Below are 18,825 nucleotides of genomic sequence, written 5' to 3' on the forward strand. Positions count from 1 at the left end.
CTGTGCGCATTTATGTGTACAGTACATGAGTCACTGATTTCGTGTGAAAGATTATGCACACGAGGCACTTTCAGTTTTAGGACTCCAAAATCTGCCTTGATATTTCCCTGTCCACACTAGTGGGCAGTGTTTGATGGACTATAGAACAATCCCAAAAGCCATGTTGGCGCCTAATGATTCTAAATATTTCCTCTGCAGAGCAAATACCTGAGAGAAACCTTTTCCAGTAGTTCTTTTCACTTACAAATCCTACAAATCCTGTCTTAAGGACATATTTTGTGTATGAATCCTCTGACCTGGATTCAAGAACTAAGGTCTTTACCATCTTGAAAGAATGACCCAGACTGGGCAGAGAAAGCATTCAGTGACCATTACCACCAGGTATCTTGTCAGGCAGAAGTCAAGATCCACCTTCAATTTTCTGTTATAGACTGCCTCTTTCCGTGACCTCTTTCCGATGACTGCCTCTTTCCGATGATGCTTTTTGGGTGGTCTTTGGTTAGGGGGCTGGGGCTGGGCAATTTCTAGTCTTATTTAAAAATACTTGCACACCCTTGTTCTATGTCCTAACCTCTTTGCAAAGGAGGCACGGGAGAAACTTGCGACAAGGAAAATAAATATCTTCCTTGCTTTCCTTCTTCTTTCCTTCTCTTGCCTCCATCCATTCTTCTTTGACGGATCATGGACTTAGGGGACTCAGAGTTTCTACAAGAGTGTCCAGGGCTGCCCATTTAGTAAACGTACTCGCTTACTCCTACGGCTCTGCGACCAGTGGGACTACATTGCCCATAAGCCACTGCGCAGAGGAAGGCGGCTCCGAGCGTTCCTTTCCCCCCCCTCGTCCGTCCAGCATTTGTTCCCCGACTCGTTTCCCAGCCTGATTGGTTCCTACGTAGCTTCCTTCCCGCGTCCCCGCAAGTCCCTTCCCCACCCACCCCGTTCTTGGTCGCCGCCCTCAACTTGCCCCGCAATTGGTCGGGCCCCACCGGCCCGGAGCCGTAATTGGCTCTGCTCGGCGCACCGGCGGCAGTAAGCGAGCCGGGCTGGTGATGGAGGGAGCGCTGCTGAAATGGACCAACTATCTTTCGGGTGAGAAAGAGTCCTCAAGTGGGTCGGGCTTTGCATTTGGGGAGGCCGTCGTCGCATGGCTCCGCTTGCCCCCTCCATCATAGGTACCCCTTTCTTCGCGTTCCTTAGCAACCCAGCTATCCCAGAGGGCAGGGGATAGAACCCAGGTGTCCGGGCTTCCTCCCACCCCTACCGCCCATAACCCCAGCCCCCTAAGATGCTCCCTTTCTCATTGTGCGGCTTAATCCTTACATCCCTTTCCAGGATGCCGAATTTCACTTGCACCCGCTCCTTCCCCAGCCAAGGGTTTTAAGGGCTGCCATCTTTCTCTGCGCCTTGTAGCAGTTGCGTAACTGGGAGAAATTCAACGGGTGCAGCTCGTTTCTCCAGCAATAGAGATGCGGGGAAGGAATAAGTGTCACCCACTGACTTCTGTTTGGTGGTTTCATTTGTGTGTGTGGTTTGTTTTTTTAAAGGGTTAGGGCCGTGCTGGACCGCCTCTCCATTGTAGTGAGTCACTTTCCTGGTTCTCCTGAGCAGGATGAGTCGTCCCATGTCAACTAGGAGTCTTGTTTTCCGTGGTTTTTCTGCATTTCTCATTGTAGTTGAGCACTTCCCATAGGAGGCGTGCCCACAAATACAGAAGCGAAGCAAGACATGGGGTGGCCAGTTCTTTCCAGCAAGCTGCAAGGGGGACTTTGCTTGTGGAGCATCTTTCCTGTCATGCATTTGATAAATCTGCAGGAGATCTTCTCTAGCAAATGCTACAGGATTTTGTCAGAGCAGCCTCCCAAGTGCCGCCCTGCCCTGGCCCAATGACAAGAGTGGGCTGCAATCTCCAAGAAAATAAACAAATATTGCCTCACAAAGCTGGTTTTAAAAAAGACTGTAGTCAGTGTTAGATCCCCATGGTGATGTTTTCTGATATTTATGATTAAAGCACATATACAGTACCTGTGTCAGGAGTGGGGGACATATAGCCCTCCAGATGTGGCTGGACTACATCTCCCATCATCCTTTATCATGGACTCTGCAGGCTGGGACTGATGGGAGCGGGAGTAAAAAAAAAAAGCACCTGGAGGACCACACGCTCCCTCCCATGGTTTTTGCATCCCCTAACCCTTAGCTTTAAGGGACGCAGGTGGCGCTGTGGGTTAAACCACAGAGCCTAGGGCTTGCTGATCAGAAGGTCGGCGGTTCAAATTCCTGCGACAGGGTGAGCTCCCGTTGCTTGGTCCCAGCTCCTGCCAACCTAGCAGTTCGAAAGCATGTCAAAGTGCAAGTAGATAAATAGGTACCGCTCCAAGCAGGAAGGTAAACGGCGTTTCCGTGTGCTGCTCTGGTTCGCCAGAAGCGGCTTTGTCATGCTGGCCACATGACCTGGAAGCTGTATGTCAGATCCCTCGGCCAGTAAAGCGAGATGAGTGCCGCAACCCCAGAGTCGGTCATGACTGGACCTAATGGTCATGGGTCCCTTTACCTTTACCTAACCCTTAGCTTTACTGTATTTTGTTTCAAAAAACCCTTACAGTGGTATCTCGGGTTATGAACTGTCCTACTTACGAAAGCTTCGGGTTATGAACTCCGCAAACCCGGACGTAGGTGCTCCAGGTTGCGAACTTTGCCCCGGGATATGAACGTAATCTGCTTCTGGGGCCGCGGGAGGCCTATGTAGGGAATGGGCGCCTCGGGTTAAGAATGCTTTGGGTTAAGAATGGACTTCCGGAACGAATTAAGTTTGTAACCCGAGGTACCACTGTATTTTTTAAATTATATTGAAGTATGTCTGCATGAGCTTTTGATGACACTGAGCTATTGTTCAAAGATGAAAATGTAGGAGGCTCTATACACCTTGCTTTCTAACCCTCGGATCTGCTAGCTGGAGGGCGTTGGGAACAGCTGGAGTTGTATATCTCTTAGTGGAGGGGATCTTCACCTTGCCAAGGGGCATGCCAGCTTCACAGGTCCCTGCTACACCTGTGGAAAGTCCTGCAGGGTTAGCTCTAATACCAGCGGTGTACTGTTTTAAGCCCATAACAGGGTGATCCACTTTGATCTTCAGAGAACACTAGGATCTCTCCCCAGCCAACCTGGAGATGGTGTTTTGAGGGTGTGGTTTGTTTTTTTTGAGGGCAGGTTTGTTTTTTTGTTTGTTTAAAAGAACTGCATAGGGAAGGAAACACCACTTCCTTTTCTTACCAGTAGGACTTGGGAAGATCTCCCACTTAGAATCTCCCCGCCTCACTTAGGAATGAGTGCTGCAATATAGGTGTATGCAATCATGTTCAATCATGTTCCTGTTTACATGTGGGTAATTTAATTAAATTTTGAATCTCCTTGGAAACTGCTGGTGAGAGAACGTAGCTTGCCATGGAAAAAGGATCCTCATTTCCCCATCTCTCTTTTCCCCTCTCCTCCCACCCACAGGTTGGCAGCCACGATACTTCGTGCTAGAGAATGGCATCCTCTCCTATTATGATTCGCAGGATGACGTGGGGAAGGGCAGCAAAGGAAGCATCAAGATGGCTGTGTGTGAGATCAAAGGTTGGGGCATTTTGTGCTGTTTGGGCAAGTGGGGAGGGGAAGCTGTTTAAATGTCACCTTATCAATAAGCCCACAGATGTTATTAACCTGCCTCCAAAATATTAGAATCATAGAATTGTATAGAGTTTGAAGGAACCCCAAGGGTCCAGTCCCCAACAGTGCAGGACTCTCAACTAAAGCATCCATGACCAATGACCACAGACTGTTCAATTATCTGTTCTAGGACTTTTCCAGGTATTGACCTGCCAGTACTTACCTGGGTCTTCTCCCCCCCCCCTTTTGAAGATAGGGATAACATTTCCCTGCCTCCAGTCTGCAAGGACCTCACCTGTTCTCCAAGAATTCTCAAAGATTATAGATAGAGGCTCTGAGATTGCATCCCTTGAATGCAGCTCATCAGATCCTGGGGATTTGAATTCATTTAAAGTCGCTGGGTGTTCCTTTACCACCTCTTTTGCTACCTTGGGCTGCAGCTCCCTCCTCGCATCATTTCTTCTGTTATCACCAGGTTGGGCATCGCTTTCCTTTTGGATGAAGACAGAGGCAAAGTAGGTGTTGAGCTGTTCCGCCTTCTCTCTGCCACCCAATAGAGTTTCTCCAGCTTCTCCATGGAGAGGACCAACTACTTGCCTGTTCTTCCTCTTTCTTCGAACATAGCTAAAGAAACCTATTATTATTAGCCTCTCTTGCAAGCCTGAGCTCATTCTGAGCTTTGGCCTGCCTGACCTCATCCCTGCAACTTTTGGCTACTCATGTATACTCTTCCTTTGTGATTTCCCCTTTCTTCCATTTCTTGTACATGCCCTTCTTATATCTCACCTCCTTATGCAGCCACCCTGTTCTGGGCCACTTTTCTTTCTTGTTGGAATTGTCTGTAATTGTGCCGTCAACATTTCACCTTTAAAATTAGTCCATCAATTAGTAGCCTTCGTTTCCCTGCAGGCTTCAGAGGACATAGGCTGTATGGAAACACAGACTGCTAACCTCTTTGAAGGCTAATAACAAAACTTGCCGTCTTATAATCAGACTCCTGGAGGAGGGAAGGCTCACCCCCACCTCCTTCTGCTAACCTGGTCCATTTCCATGCTGGTTGTGGAGGAGAATGGTTTGAGAGCTCTTGTCTCAAGGCCTCTTCACTCTAACAGACCCGAGTCTTTTGGGTGATCCGAAAAATTGGTGCCAGACCCCTGGCTGTATTGCTGGCCTCCAAGGCACAAGCTCAATGCAATTTCATGTGGCCCCATTTAGCTTCCAAATCATCTCAGAGTGGCTAGAACAGGCATCCCCAAACTGCGGCCCTCCAGATGTTTTGGTCTACAACTCCCATGATCCCTAGCTAACAGGACCAGTGGTCAGGGATGATGGGAATTGTAGTCCAAAACATCTGGAGGGCCGAAGTTTGGGGATGCCTGGGCTAGAAGATAAACTTCTCCCCTTTAACTGCATCATCTTGGACGAGCGGGGGAACTGGGTAGCTAATGTTATTTAATGTAGAATGCAAAAGTGTGATGGTGTATGTCCAGAGGGAGGTGGCCCGTGAAATAATTCCACTAGGACAAGGAATTATGAGTGTATGCAGAACTTCACCTTCCAGCGACGTAGCTAGCCACTCGGTCGTCCGGGGCGGCACGTATGCCCTGTGCCCGGGGGTGAGACAAGCCACCCATGGGGGCAGGGCGTGCCACACAGCCTCCAAGGAGTCCGCCCACCACCTCCCCCTCAGCTCCAGGGCGGCTGAAGGGGATGTGGCAGGCTAACAGAAGCCCCACAATGCTGTGGTTCAGGCACGCTGCAGACCCCCTCAGTAAGTGCCTCCCCATGGTGCAGTGCCTATTGCCCCCCGCCTCCCCTCTGTCTCCTTCCTCTCCCCCCAACATACCTCCTTAAATCTGTTTTCTGAGGTTTCCCAACCCTCTCGAGCAGGCTTCCTCAACCTCGACCCTCCGGATGTTTTGAGACTACAATCCCCATCATCCCTGACCACTGGTCCTGCTAACTAGGGATCATGGGAGTTTTAGGCCAAAAACACCTGGAGGGCCGAGGTTGAGGAAGTCTGCTCTAGAGGGGCACATGGGAAGGGGAGAGGGAGGGGACATTCCATTGCACTACCGGAAGGACTACTTTGGATGCTGCCCTGCCTCTTGTGTATGAAGCCACTTGGCATCTCAACACCCTCTCCGCTCTCTTCCCTAACCGCTTCCATAGTGCATACTACTGACCCCACTCGCATGGAGCTGGTGATCCCTGGTGAGCAGTACTTCTACCTGAAGGCAGGAGGCGCCGCTGAGAGACAGAAATGGCTCGTGGCTTTGGGCAGCTCCAAGGCCTGCCTCGGGGACAGCAGGAGCCAGAAAGAGAGAGGTTGGTTCTTTCCAAATAGCTTTGCCCTGACAAGAGTTTGGAAAGCCCAGAGTGGGATTGTGGGGCTGAGATCTGAGGGTGGTGTTGGCAGAGCTGGGGGAATGTAAGTTGAGAACCTCCTGGTTAAACCGTGATAAGAGTGAGGTGTTTAAGTCTCACACCTCCTTGGCAAACTTCCTTGATCCTGCTTGGTCCACTTGAGGGCTCTCAACTCAGTCTAAGCCTGTGGGTCTTGCACATGCCTTGGTGACCTTGTTGGGGAAGAGAAAGTAACCAGGTAACTAGTTTCTCCTTGAACACCTTATCTATCCCTGGAAGCAATGGGAAAATCAGACTGGATGTCAGGCTAACATGCCACAGGAGGTGCTGCAACTCTCCAACAGTCTGATTTTACTTCCGATTGTGCCCTTTACCGTTGTCTCTCGAGACAGACGGATGCCAACAGCAGCAATGCAGCTTTGCCCATGTTTTACTTACCAAGCAAGACCTTACCTTCCAAGTCCCAGACTGCAGAATCTAGGACCGGCAGCCGTGTGACACCGGAAGTTGCGTCGACGCAACTTCCGGTGTCGCTCCGCCCATCTATGGGCACCAAAAATGGCCGCCGCCGACACCGGAAGTCGCGTCTATGCACTTCCGGACATGCGTAGATGCGACTTTTGAAGCCGCCGGCGGCCATTTTTGGTGCCCATAGAAGGGCAAATCGGAAGGGGAAAAAAAGGCTGCCGGCAGGAGAAAATAACGGAGAAAAACGGGAGACGAAGTGATACCGGGGGGGCCACCGGGAAAAGGTAAGTAAAATCGGGGTTTTCCTGGAGAAAACGGGGTACTTGGCAGCTATGAGCAAGACTGAACTTTAACCAAGCTATCTTTGGAATTCCCAAGTTGCGTTGCAACTCTTTAGGTGCCCCTCATTTTTGGAATTTGAAAGTTGAAAAAATTGGCACGCCCTAGAGGGGGATGTTTAAAAAACATTGAGATCAGAGGTTCCCAAACTGTGGTTCACGGGCCACCAATGGTCTGCAAGCTTCGTTCAGGTGGTCTGTGGCGTGCCTGCGTTAAATATTCATATTGATTTCTAATTGTATTTTATTGCTTGTTTTATTTCTTGTATTGTGTTGCAACTTGAATTCTATGGAATGCAGCTTGTGATGCCATCAGGTGGAATATAAGAAGGAAAAGAAGCAGTATACAGTGGTGCCTCTACTTACGAATTTAATGCGTTCCGAACGCACATTCGTAAGTCGAAAAAAATTGTAAGTCAAATCCCATAGGAATGCATTGGGAGAAAAAATTCGTAAGTCAAAGCAACCCTATCTAAAAATTCGTAAGTAGACAAAAATCCTATCTAAACCGCATCCAAGATGGCTGGCGGAGCTCCATTCGTAAGTAGAAACATTCGTAAGTAGAGTTATTCATAAGTAGAGGTACCACTGTAAATACAAACACAGCCCATTAGAGTCACTACAGCTGGCAGAAAAGCCATTAGGTAGTCTGTCAAGATGATCAGCAACTTTGAAATGGTCCTTGGACAGTGGGGCAGAAAGTTTGGGAACCACTCAGATGAAGTGGCAAGTTTTCAGGCAGCAAGTTTTCAGGCTATAGAAACAAACCACCCAGTGCAGTACAAAACTGGTTGTGTTCTGTACTTGCAGAAGAGATGACATTTGCAGTACAGTGGACGCTTGGTTGCGAACGTGATCCGTGCGGGAGGCATGTTCGCAACCCGCAGCGTTTGCATGTGCGGTTGCGATTCGGTGCTTCTGCGCAAAGCGCGATTTAGCGCTTCTGTGCATGTGCGAGCGCCGGAACCCGGAGGTAACCCGTTCGGGTACTTCCGGGTTCATGCAGTGCGCAACCCGAAAAGACGCAACCTGAAGCGTCTGTAACCAGAGGTATGGCTGTATATCACTAGGGACAGTTTCCCTTTGGAATCCTTGATGGCCCACCAGAGGGCAGTGTGGTACAGGGAGCAAATGTTATTTGACTGCCAAGCTCAACCAGTTAGTTATGGCTCTGCATTAATCTCACACCCTCCAAGAGTTTTAGCTGGCAGTAAAGCTGTGCCATGTTTTTCTGTGTCGCCACTGCTTTCTGCTCCAAATAGAAATTTCATTGCACTTGGCTGTTATAAACATCAGCTCTCTTCTGCTCTCAGCAAAAGGGAAGAGTCTCTTTGTGCACACTGCTAATTCCCTTTATGATCCCTTTTTTCAGTTCTTGCTCTGCTTGCCTGTCTTCCTCAGATCTGGACCTAAGCAACGAGTCCCTTGGGAGGAAACTGTCCGAACTGCGACTGTATTGCGACGTGCTGACGCAGCAGGTCCTCGCTGTACAGGATGCAACACACCCTCAAGACAATGGCTCCCCTCTTGACCTCCAGGTGAGGGAGCAGCTTTGGAGGGATCATGCAGTTTGGGGGCCGTGGCATCAGGGAATAATGCTCCAAGCACCTGTCCCAGCAGGTGTGGGGAACCTTTGGCCCGCCCCATGAGAACAGCAGAAGCAGCTGGGAGGAGAGTTGAGGGATTTGTTGTTGTCGTTTAGTCATTTAGTCGTGTCCGACTCTTCGTGACCCCATGGACCAGAGCACGCCAGGCACTACTGTCTTCCACTGCCTCCAGCAGTTTGGTCAAACTCATGTTGGTAGCTTCGAGAGCACTGTCCAGCCATCTCGTCCTCTGTCGTCCCCTTCTCCTAGTGCCCTCCATCTTTCCCAACATCAGGGTCTTTTCCAAGGATTCTTCTCTGCTCATGAGGTGGCCAAAGTATTGGAGCCTCAGCTTCAGGATCTGTCCTTCCAGTGAGCACTCAGGGCTGATTTCCTTCAGAATGGATAGGTTTGATCTTCTTGCAGTCCATGGGACTCTCAAGAGTCTCTTCCAGCACCATAATTCAAAAGCATCAATTCTTCGACGATCAGCCTTCTTTATGGTCCAGCTCTCACTTCCATACATCACTACTGGGAAAACCATAGCTTTAACTATATGGATCTTTGTCAGCAAGGTGATGTCTCTGCTTTTTAAGATGCTGTCTAGATTTGCCATCACTTTTCTCCCAAGAAGCAGGCATCTTTTAACTTCATGACGGCTGTCATCATCTGCAGTGATCATGGAACCCAAGAAAGTAAAATCTCTCACTGCCTCTATTTCTTCCCCTTCTATTTGCCAGGAGGTGATGGGACCCGTGACCATTTAAAAATAATAATAATTATTATTATTATTATAAATTGTGTGTCCTTGTTTCTTAATTTAATCCTTCTACATCATTTTGTATGATTTGTCGTATTTTAGGTATTGTGGTTTGCTGCTATTTTTGTCAATTATAGATGAATAATTCTTCATTGTAATTGATGTGTAAACTGTTAAATTATTACCTGCCAATGTTTAATTTTAGTGTTTACTATTGGATTATAATGCATTATTGCATACTGCTTTATTTGGTATAAGTTGTTTATTTTAAAATTATTGTGACTTTTCATGTAGGATCTGATTGCTACAATTAATGTTGGATGTTTTTTTATTATTTTTGTGTGTGTTGGAAGCCGCCCAGAGTGGCTGGGGCAACCCAGCCAGATGGGTGGGGTATAAATAAAATACTAATAATAATAATAATAATGAATAAATAATAATAATAATGAATAGATAATAGATAATAGTAATGTTGCTGAACTCCAACTCCTAGCATCCCTGCCCATTGGCCATGACTGCAAGGGCTGATGGGCTGTTGTATTCCAGGAACATATTGGTGGGCCAAAGGTTCCCCATTCCTCTGTTCCAGGGTGCTTAGCGGAGAACGTACCCCCCCCCCCCTGGGCCTTTGTGAGCAATACGTGGTCTCCCTCTCACCTCTGTCGGGCAGGAATGTGGAACATTGGCCTGCTGAACCTCAGCCACGGCCAGTGGTTGGAGATAATAGAAGTTGCGGCGTGCTGATGGTTTTCCATTCCTGCTATAGGAGATCCGAGAGAAAACAGCCAAGGATTGTTGTAGCCCTTGGGATTAAGGAATAGAAGCCCAGCCCACGATCCATAAGGCACCACAATTATATTCAGAGATGCTTTGGGGTTATGAGAGGCAGCTGTTCCTGCTGTGGACGTGGCTAGATGCAGCAAGGGCAGCGTTGGTCCAAGGCGCTTTTGTTTTCTTGAGGTGGAAAACCGACAGGGCACCACTCCTAGTTGACGCAATCCACAGCGGTGTTCAAAGTTGTAACCTTGGAGAGCCAGTGCCAAAGGAGTGGATGAACTACTCCTGCTACCTTGAGGGAAGGAGTTTTGTCTGTACTGAGCTCAGTGCGCCTAGGGAGCATCCCATTTGTTCATTACGTTGCTTGTGGTGCAGCCCTCCCACTTGGCTGCGCAGTCTTAGTTTTCACATACAGAACCTTTTATTTGAAAGCTCCCCTCGCCCCCAGTATGGGCACTAAGGTGGCGCGGAGCTAGGTTACCTTAGCAGCAGAATCTTTGAACTGGCCCTGAGCTTAAGTCTCTTGGGACTTGCACTGAGGCCCCGAAGGCCTTCTTACTCTTGCTCACTCCTCCTCCTGCTCTTGGCTTCCTCCAGAAGATGAATGAAGCATCATCCTTGTTGCGAGCAACCTGCAGCCAGTTCATCTCCACGCTAGAAGAGTGCATGAAATTTGCAAACACCCGATTGGCTCCTGAGCTGTACCATCCTTTGACAGTCCCCCAGCCTTTCGACTTCGTGGGCACCAAACTCCCACATTCTCACCGGGTGAGTCCAATCATTCCTTCCTTCCTCATATTTATATTCTGTCTTTCCACCCAGAGAGGAAGTGCCAACAGATTAAAGCCTGAAATGCAAAATACATACCGGTATATAATATTCATTGGAAAGGGAATTTCACAAGCGTGGTGCTGCGGTAGGAGCGGGTGGCGCTGAGCCTCTTGGGCTTGCTGATCGGAAGGTTGGCAGTTCAAGTCCCTGCGACGGGGTGAGCTCCTGTTGCTCGATCCCAGCTCCTTCCAACCTACCAGTTCGAAAGCACACCAGTGCAAGTAGATAAATAGGTACCGCTGCAGCAGGAAGGTAAATGGCGTTTCTGTGCGCTCTGGCTTCCCTCACAGTGTTCCATTGCGCCAGAAGCGGTTTAGCCATGGTGGCCACATGACCCGGAAAGCTGTCTGTGGACAAACGCCGGCTCCCTCAGCCTGAAAACCAAGATGAGCACCACAACCCCATAGTCGCCTCTGACGGGACTTAACCATCCAGGGTTCCTTTACATTTTACATTTTACCTGCTTCGGTGCCCTGTTCTTTACCTTTGTTAATTTAGTCTCTTGGGTCCCTTGGACTCACAGGGAGGGTATTAATTGAAGAGCTGGTTTGAGAACCCCCATTTTTCATGATGTTAAGGTTTTGAAGAAACCCTGGCATGAGAAGTGATGGTTTGTTTTTGTATGGCATCAGACGATAGTCTGGAGAGAGCTTATTTGTGGTGAGAAATGAAGACTCCTGTCCTATGCAATGGGGCACTTTCAAATCTTGGTTCGCTGCTACTGCAGCTCAGGCATGAGCCAACTCCCATTTCTCAGTCCTGCTGCAGTTAGTCCAAAGAGCAATCTCAAAAACCTAATGTGGGTTTTGGCAGTTCCCTCACTGCGAGAAGTGAGGTTACAGAGAACCAGGCAGAGGGCCTTCTCGGCAGTGGCGCCCGCCCTGTGGAACGCCCTCCCATCAGATGTCAAGGAAATAAACAACTATCTGACTTTTAGAAGACATCTGAAGGAATCCCTGTTTAGGGAAGTTTTTAATGTTTGATGTATTTATCGTGATTTTAATATTCTATTGGGAGCCGCCCAGAGTAGCTGGGGAAACCCAGCCAGATGGGCGGGGTATAAATTGTTGTTGTTGTTGTTGTTGTTGTTGTTGTTGTAAGTTGACTTGCTTTCAACTAGACCTGCAGCACTTGAGTTGATTTGCAGCATAATCCTAAACAGTTCTACGCAGAAGTCTGTCATATTGAAATCAAGTAGGTGGGGTTAGGATTGCAGCCTTCATTTGGGTCAATCAATTAAAAAAAGTATTTTGCTTAAGCAAAATAATTGTTCCATTTGTAAACGGGAGCAGGTTGGTTAAGGAGAGGCTGAAGGATGATGAGTAATTTGATGGTTTTTCAATTTGCTGTGTCTGGAGTGGTGACCCTAATTCACATTTGCGAGGGTGAACACAGCAAAGAGGCTTATTGCTGCATTATCATAAGACTTCTAATGTCTGGCTTGCTAGTTGTGGTTTATTTGGTTTTATTTTGTCTTATAGCCCGTGTGATTCGTGCATGTGGCCTGTTTTTCGATTTTTATGTTTTTATAAATCACTCGCTTCCCACAGAGCATTGGTTACTGGGCAGTATACAGATTCGGTGTCACAAACAAATGTGCAACTCTGGAATATCAGGACGTTGTTACATTGTGTATGCGATCTCATTGCCATGGAATCCCACCCCCCACTTTTTTTTCCAGGTAAGGCGCTCCATGAGCCACACAGGAATAGCGTCGTCAGAAAGGTAAGCACTCATAGGAAGGTAAGACGTCATGGGCAGGAACACTCTAGCCCAGGGGTCCCCAGACTACGGCCCGGGGGCCGGATGCGGCCCAATTAGCCTGCCAATCCGGCCCGCGACGATCCCCGCCGCCCGCCACTGCCGCCTGCTCTTACGGTGCGCAGCGCGGCAGCGCTCTTCCGGGTTGGGAAAAAAGCGCCGAAAATCCTTTGTGCGCATGTGTATGGGCCTCTCCCGACCCGGAAGAAGTCATTTCTGGTGCACTTCCGGGTCGGGGGAGGCCCACGCGCATGCGCACAACGGATTTTCGGCGCTTTTCCCACCCTGGAAGCGCACCGCCGCGCCAGTAAGCGCCCGTGCGCATGCGCACGGGCGCGCACTCCCCCGCCCTCCGGCCCGCCGCGCGATCGGCGCGGTGGGAACCGGCCCAAATGCCGGTAAGTCTGGGGACCCCTGCTCTAGCCGGACTCAAAAAATTGTTTGCTTTGGCGCAGCATTCTTGCGCAGTGCTCAGTTTGGGGGGGGGCATGGATCCTTTTGAGCTTTTGCTGAGAAAGTTGGCAAGGCACCCTCCCCCTTCTCTGCTGGTTCCCCTCCCTCCTTCCCAAGCAAACAATCTTACTGAGAAAGGTGGGGCTAACTAGTGGCAGGGAGGGCTCAGATAATAATAATAATAATAATAATAATAATAATAATAATAATAATAATAATAATAATAATAATAATAAAAAATAAATAATACATTGGTACCTTGACTTATGAATGACTCGACGTACGAATGTTTCGAGTTACGAAGAGAGTTCCGTCCGCCATTTTGGATGCAGTTTAGATAGGATTTTTTTTCGACTTACGAATCCTCCCCAAAAATTGGCTTCGACTTACGATTTTTTCAACTTACGAAGGTCCGTTCGGAACGGATTAAAATTGTAAGTCGAGGGACCACTGTAATAATAATTTATTATTATTATTTGTACCCCACCCATCTGGCTGGGTTTCCCCAGCCACTCTGGGCTGCTTCCAACAAAAATTTAAAATACATTAAAATGTCACACATTAAAAACTTCCCTGTTTATTCAGCAGAGACAAGAAAACCTGCAGAATATCACATCTTCAGCCCCTAGCATCTCCCGGTTGGGCTGGAAATGTTCCCTGCTCAAACCCCTGGAGAGCCACTGCTTGTCAGTGTCACCAGAACTGAGCTAAAAGGACTGTTGGTTTGACTCAAGGCCTGCAAAGTACCTCATGCGCTCTTTGCTGCTAGGTATCCTATTTTCTCAAGGGTAAGGTTTTTCGCTTGGGAAAGGGGTTAGGGGACTGAGAGGGAAGTGCTGGCAAGTAGGGCGGATAAAAATAAATGATTTTTTTTAAAAAAAATATTTTAAAAATCAGATTTTTAAATTTAAATTGGATTTTTTTAAAAAAAATTATTTTGAGGAAAAATAATTCTTAAGGTAATTTTCTATTTAAGTTACATTATAGTCCAAAGGCTATTCATTAGGAAATAAGGATTTGTTTTAAGTTTTTCATGTGTGCTAAAACTCAGTAAGTTTTTTTAAAACAAACAAACAAATTGTTTAACCACATCAGTTAACAAACATGGATACATATGCTATTATGTTGTTGTTTTAGTTCAGGCATGTCCAACAGGTAGATTGTGATCTATCAGTCGATCACTGGATGTCTGTGGTCGATCACTGCTAGATCACTGGCACCCCTAAAAAAAGCTCACCCAAAACTTTCCTCCTCCCTAAAAAAGCTGAACTATGACCTGAAGCTCTAAACAAAAATGGGCCTCCCTCCCTCCTAAAAGAAGCTCAACAAGTTTGACCTAAACCCAAAAAAACAGGGCTCCCCTTCCTTACAAAAACTCAACAGCTTTGACCTGAACCCCCCGAAAGGGGGTAGATCACTCCCAGTTTTTAACTCTTTGAGTAGATCAGAGTCTCTTGGGAGGTGGCCACCCCTGTTTTAGTAAATTTAAATTCTTATTAAGGAAATGATTATTTTTTCTCTTCCAATAAAGTCCAGCAGAAAAGTTGTCCAAATATAAGCAGTTAAGCTATTAAACCTCACAATAATTACATAATTATCTGTCTATGTATTTCTAATGGTATTACCAAATCAGTAAATGTTGATATAACTGTAAAAACTACTCTGAAAATTTATTATTCCAAAAAGGAAATCTTCATCTGGTTGTAAATATTAAGGTTATACCAGCAAGAATGAGTCTTTCAGTAAAAAAAAAAAAAGATTTAAATCAAGTCTTACTGACTAGTGATTTAGATCGTGATTTAAATCAATTTGATTTAAATCAAATCCACCCTGCTGGCAAGTGACAAACCCCATTACAAAGCAGGCCTGCTTAGAAGTCTTTCCAAGCTGACAGAGCCCACATTCCCAACCCCCTTGGTTCTAAATTGTTTTATTTTGTCGTCCCGTTGTCTGATCGTTCTCTACACTGGATCTGGGCAACAGGAAATGCCTTGTGTTGTGCTATGGAAATGAGAGTGGCCTATTTCCTCTCTCCCACCTCCCTCCCCTACCCAAGTCAAAGATGAATTCTGCAGTCCGTATTTATCTAACGCAAGGTGCTTATTTTGCATAGCGCGCCCTGCTTTTTTGTGTGCAGCGCATCCCCACACATGCTTACTCGGGGATAGGTCCCACGTGTTTACGATTGCACTGAAGCCTCCCTGGAAATCTTCCCTTGCAGAGCGCTGGAGCAGGGTCGGGCCATGCCCGCACCCGCCAAGGGCACCGTGACGGTTCTGCGCAACTTGGAGGAGATGGTGGTGTTTCGCTCGCAGCAGTGGGCGCAGCCGGGTTCCCAGTCCGAAAGCGCCCCCGGCACCATTGTTGAAGAAGCAGTTGGTAGGGGCTGCCACGGGATAACTGCATGAGGTTAACGTGGGAGGGGAGAGGCGGTGAGTTTTGGTAGGCAGGCAGCCTTCCCTCTGCCCTGTAAAAAAACAAGAATAATTGGAGCATGCTGCCTTCCTTCCCTTAGCAATTATAATTTAAGGGTTGATGGGATGGAGAGGATTCTCAGGGCTTGCCTTTCCACTGAAGGTGAGAGGGTGACGGTGGGTATTGGGGAGTTTGGGGCTTGGATTGTAACCCAGTCCAGCAAGCAGCAGCCACTAGGAGGACTCCCTCTCTCCCAGTCGAGAAGATGAGCAGCCAAAAAGGAAGAGCAGTTGGATCCAGCACCAGGAATTAACTTGCCCGCCCTTGTTTCTCCAGCCTTATAGTTTAGGACCTCATGGGGGAGAGAGCGGGGCTCTCTCTTGCGCCCTTGCCTGCTCCTGCAAACATCGTAGGTTGAGAGGGGAGGGCGTTGTCATCCAGGATTCTTGGATTGAAATTTGGTAGCAGTGTCTGTAGGCGGAATGGAGACACGGCTGTTGCCAAAAACAGCGCACACTCTGTTGCACACGGCCCATCCCACTCCCGTTCATGCCACGCACGCCGTTGCACACACAGACACTCCCCATATCCTAGCGCAAAGGATACAACCCCAAATTAGAAAAGGGAAATGTCCCAGGCCGTACGAGGAACAACTGATGGAAGTTGCACCATATCCAGGGAACAATTGGTTCTCCAATGGAGGCATCGCCAAAAGGCAGTGTCCCCCGTGCTCCTCATTCCTGTCCTGCTTTGCAAATACATTCAGCGGAACTGGGTCTGTTTTCCCTCTCGACACAGTTGTCTTTGCTTGCTCCGACACAAGCAGGCTTTCTCTGGGTGGCCGAGGGAGAACTGGCTCATGTTCTGAGCCTCTTTCCTTTGCGCACGCGCACACACACCCCCGCAGCACTTAGTCCCAATGTATTCCAGGGGTGGTTCCTTCTCTTCAGTCTTGGAAGATTAAGACTGTCAAGAATCCACAGCAAGGCACATGAATGGGATCACATGTACACATCAAATGCATCTGCAGTATCACTGCACACTTTCTGTATCAGGAAATACTGTCAGGTGTGGACTCAGAGATTTCAAATTTCAGCGGCGCCCTGTGAGGCGCTAAAATTTGGAGCCCTCCATTCTACAGTGGCACCCAGGGCGGCTGAGCCACCTCCGATATTGTACTAGAAGGTAGTTGGTGAGGATTTTTTTTGCCTGCAGGGCTAGTGAATATAAGACAGGCATCCCCAAACTTCGGCCCTCCAGATGTTTTGGACTACAATTCCCATCATCCCTGACCACTGGTCCTGTTAACTAGGGATCATGGGAGTTGTAGGCCAAAACATCTGGAGGGCCGCATTTTGGGGATGCCTGATATAAGATCTCACCTTTACTACAAGGACCTTGTTGATGGGAAACAAACAAAGGAATTAGGCTGGAGACAGATTAATAATTTTATAGAGTTGAAAGCGGGTTGAAGAAGGCGCCGCTTCCTGTCATTGCGCACCAGGCATGGCTAAGCTGTGGGCTTCGAGGTGTTGCTCAAATTCAGCTCCCATCCGCTCTGACTAATGCCCGTGCTGGTTGCAGAAGATGGCTGTAGGAGTCCAACAGTGTCTATAGAGGACAACATCTGAGCCACCCCTGGGTGTGTTCACACAACACTTATTTGTCCCACGGTCACCTATGATCAAACAAGTTTGGGGTGGTTTTTAAAAACATTGTGGAGCTGGTTTGCCCCTGGCAAAAGTAGAAAGAGCAAATGTTCCAGCCCTTAACCTTTCCCATATTTAATCTGGGAAACATATCTGGTTAAGAGTTTCTCTTCTGCTGGATTTTGCTTAACCCTTGCCTCCGGGTGAGGTGTGTGGCCTCGGAGGGTGTTGGTAGGATGTCTGTGCTCAGAAGTGGAACCCGCCACTCTCTCACTCCCAGTTTCTTCCTCTTTTTCATCTCAGATGGCCTCTTGTCGGCCCACGACTCTCCAGTGGACTCGTCTGGCGGGGACCAACGACTGTAATCCGGATATTGGCATTGCCGCAGCTCTTGTCGACACTTGGGAGCCATCCCCTTGCTGCTAGCTAGCTAGCTAGAAGAACTGGCCTTGGGCTCCCTCCTCTAGTTTAGGAATAGCCTTGGCCTGCAGGGTGCGATGGTGGAAGCATCCTTTGCTCCTAGGAAGGCGGTGTGCATGAAGGGCAAGGAGTAGATGCCAGACTTGGTTCTGTGCTTCAGTCTTGTAGTTGCCAGGGTGTGTCTGAGAAGGCTGCCCAGGTTCGCTGGCTTTTACAAAGCAGTCCTCTGTGAGAAGGGATGGGGTCTGGGCAGCGGGGTAGTGATTAGCTCTCCATGCTGGATTGGGTGTGACGGAAGAGGCGGTTCTGACGAGAGCCTGGGGTGCTTGGGAGGCAGCTTCTGATTGGACAGGTTGCCCCCAACTCTCTCGGGGGGGCTGTCCCCAGGGGTCCTATGCTCTTAATTAGGTCAGTGGTTTGGTCCCCGGTGTAGCTGGAGCCCAGGGACTCACGGTCTGTGGCAGATGTAAAGCACCTTCTTCCCTCTCACTGGCATAAGATCTGTAGCTCAGTCAAACCTTAGAGTTGCTTTGCTCCAGGATGTCTTGGGAAGTGCCCTGCTGGTTTGACACTCGGCCAGGATCTTTTTTGCCTAGGAATCTGCTCCAGGAAGGACCTCCTTGCTGAGCATCCTTCTTCCTCCTTCCTCAGCAGAGAGCTCTTCCTGCAAGCCGCTCTTCCCCCAAAAGTGACACACTCACACCCCGACATCGAACTTGCAGGTTATAGAATTCCTCTCGATGCTTTCTCCCCGCTTCTCTTCAGCAGAGGCGTTGGCCCTGAGCAGATGCCCAAGGTAGGAAAAGCAGCCTCTTTCGACATTTGACCTCACGGCAACATTGGGCTGCTTCCCCTCTGCACAGCGTGGGACCGGGGTCAGGTGACCACAACCCGTCACGTACCAAACATTGAATTGACTCTACTGTCGTTTGCTGTACGGGAACTTACTGTTTTGTCTTGTGAGGTTCTCTGCCTTCTCCGTTTTTGTAGGGCGTCTTGGGCGGTCCTCCCTGTCTCGTTCCTTTCTCCCCTTTCCACACACACACAGATTCCCTGCAAACCCCCCAGTCTCTGGAGCCCGTTCCCATAGCGTGCCCTGCCCAAAGATCAGACTCTAATTTTGAATGAAGACTCTAATTTTGAAACAAACACTGTGTCGTGACAATATGTTGCTTTTCCCCCGCGGGGCTGGAAGGAGGCACCGCTGGTGTTTTCCTGTAGGAGAAGCAGAGCCCCCAAAAAACCCACAGCCGTTCCCCTGGCAGCTTGAAATGGCTGTAGCAAGCAAGGCGATCGGACGGGTCGTCTCGTCTGCTACACCGGCGGCAAAATCGGGGGGTCTGTGCGCACCTGCA

General features: G+C 48.6%; 1 protein-coding gene across 2 annotated transcripts; it reads left to right on the plus strand.

Moving 5' to 3' along the window:
• Positions 1 to 858: 858 nt before the first annotated feature.
• Positions 859 to 18,619, plus strand: LOC118077075 (pleckstrin homology domain-containing family A member 3). Of its 2 annotated transcripts, none has more exons than XM_035100386.3 (8): positions 859 to 1,089; positions 3,496 to 3,612; positions 5,818 to 5,973; positions 8,220 to 8,356; positions 10,539 to 10,709; positions 12,454 to 12,497; positions 15,208 to 15,365; positions 17,354 to 18,619. In XM_035100386.3, the coding sequence occupies exons 1-8, from the start codon at positions 1,050 to 1,052 to the stop codon at positions 17,413 to 17,415; spliced, it is 885 nt and encodes a 294-aa protein (XP_034956277.3). In that variant the 5' UTR covers positions 859 to 1,049; the 3' UTR covers positions 17,416 to 18,619. The 2 variants fall into 2 exon arrangements, with proteins under 2 accessions (XP_034956277.3, XP_034956295.3); XM_035100404.3 differs by having other exon boundaries at positions 884 to 1,089; positions 15,208 to 15,418.
• Positions 18,620 to 18,825: the final 206 nt, after the last annotated feature.

The sequence above is a fragment of the Zootoca vivipara genome, chromosome 2, assembly GCF_965207765.1.
Source record: "Zootoca vivipara chromosome 2, rZooViv2.hap1.1, whole genome shotgun sequence".
NCBI lineage: Eukaryota > Metazoa > Chordata > Lepidosauria > Squamata > Lacertidae > Zootoca > Zootoca vivipara.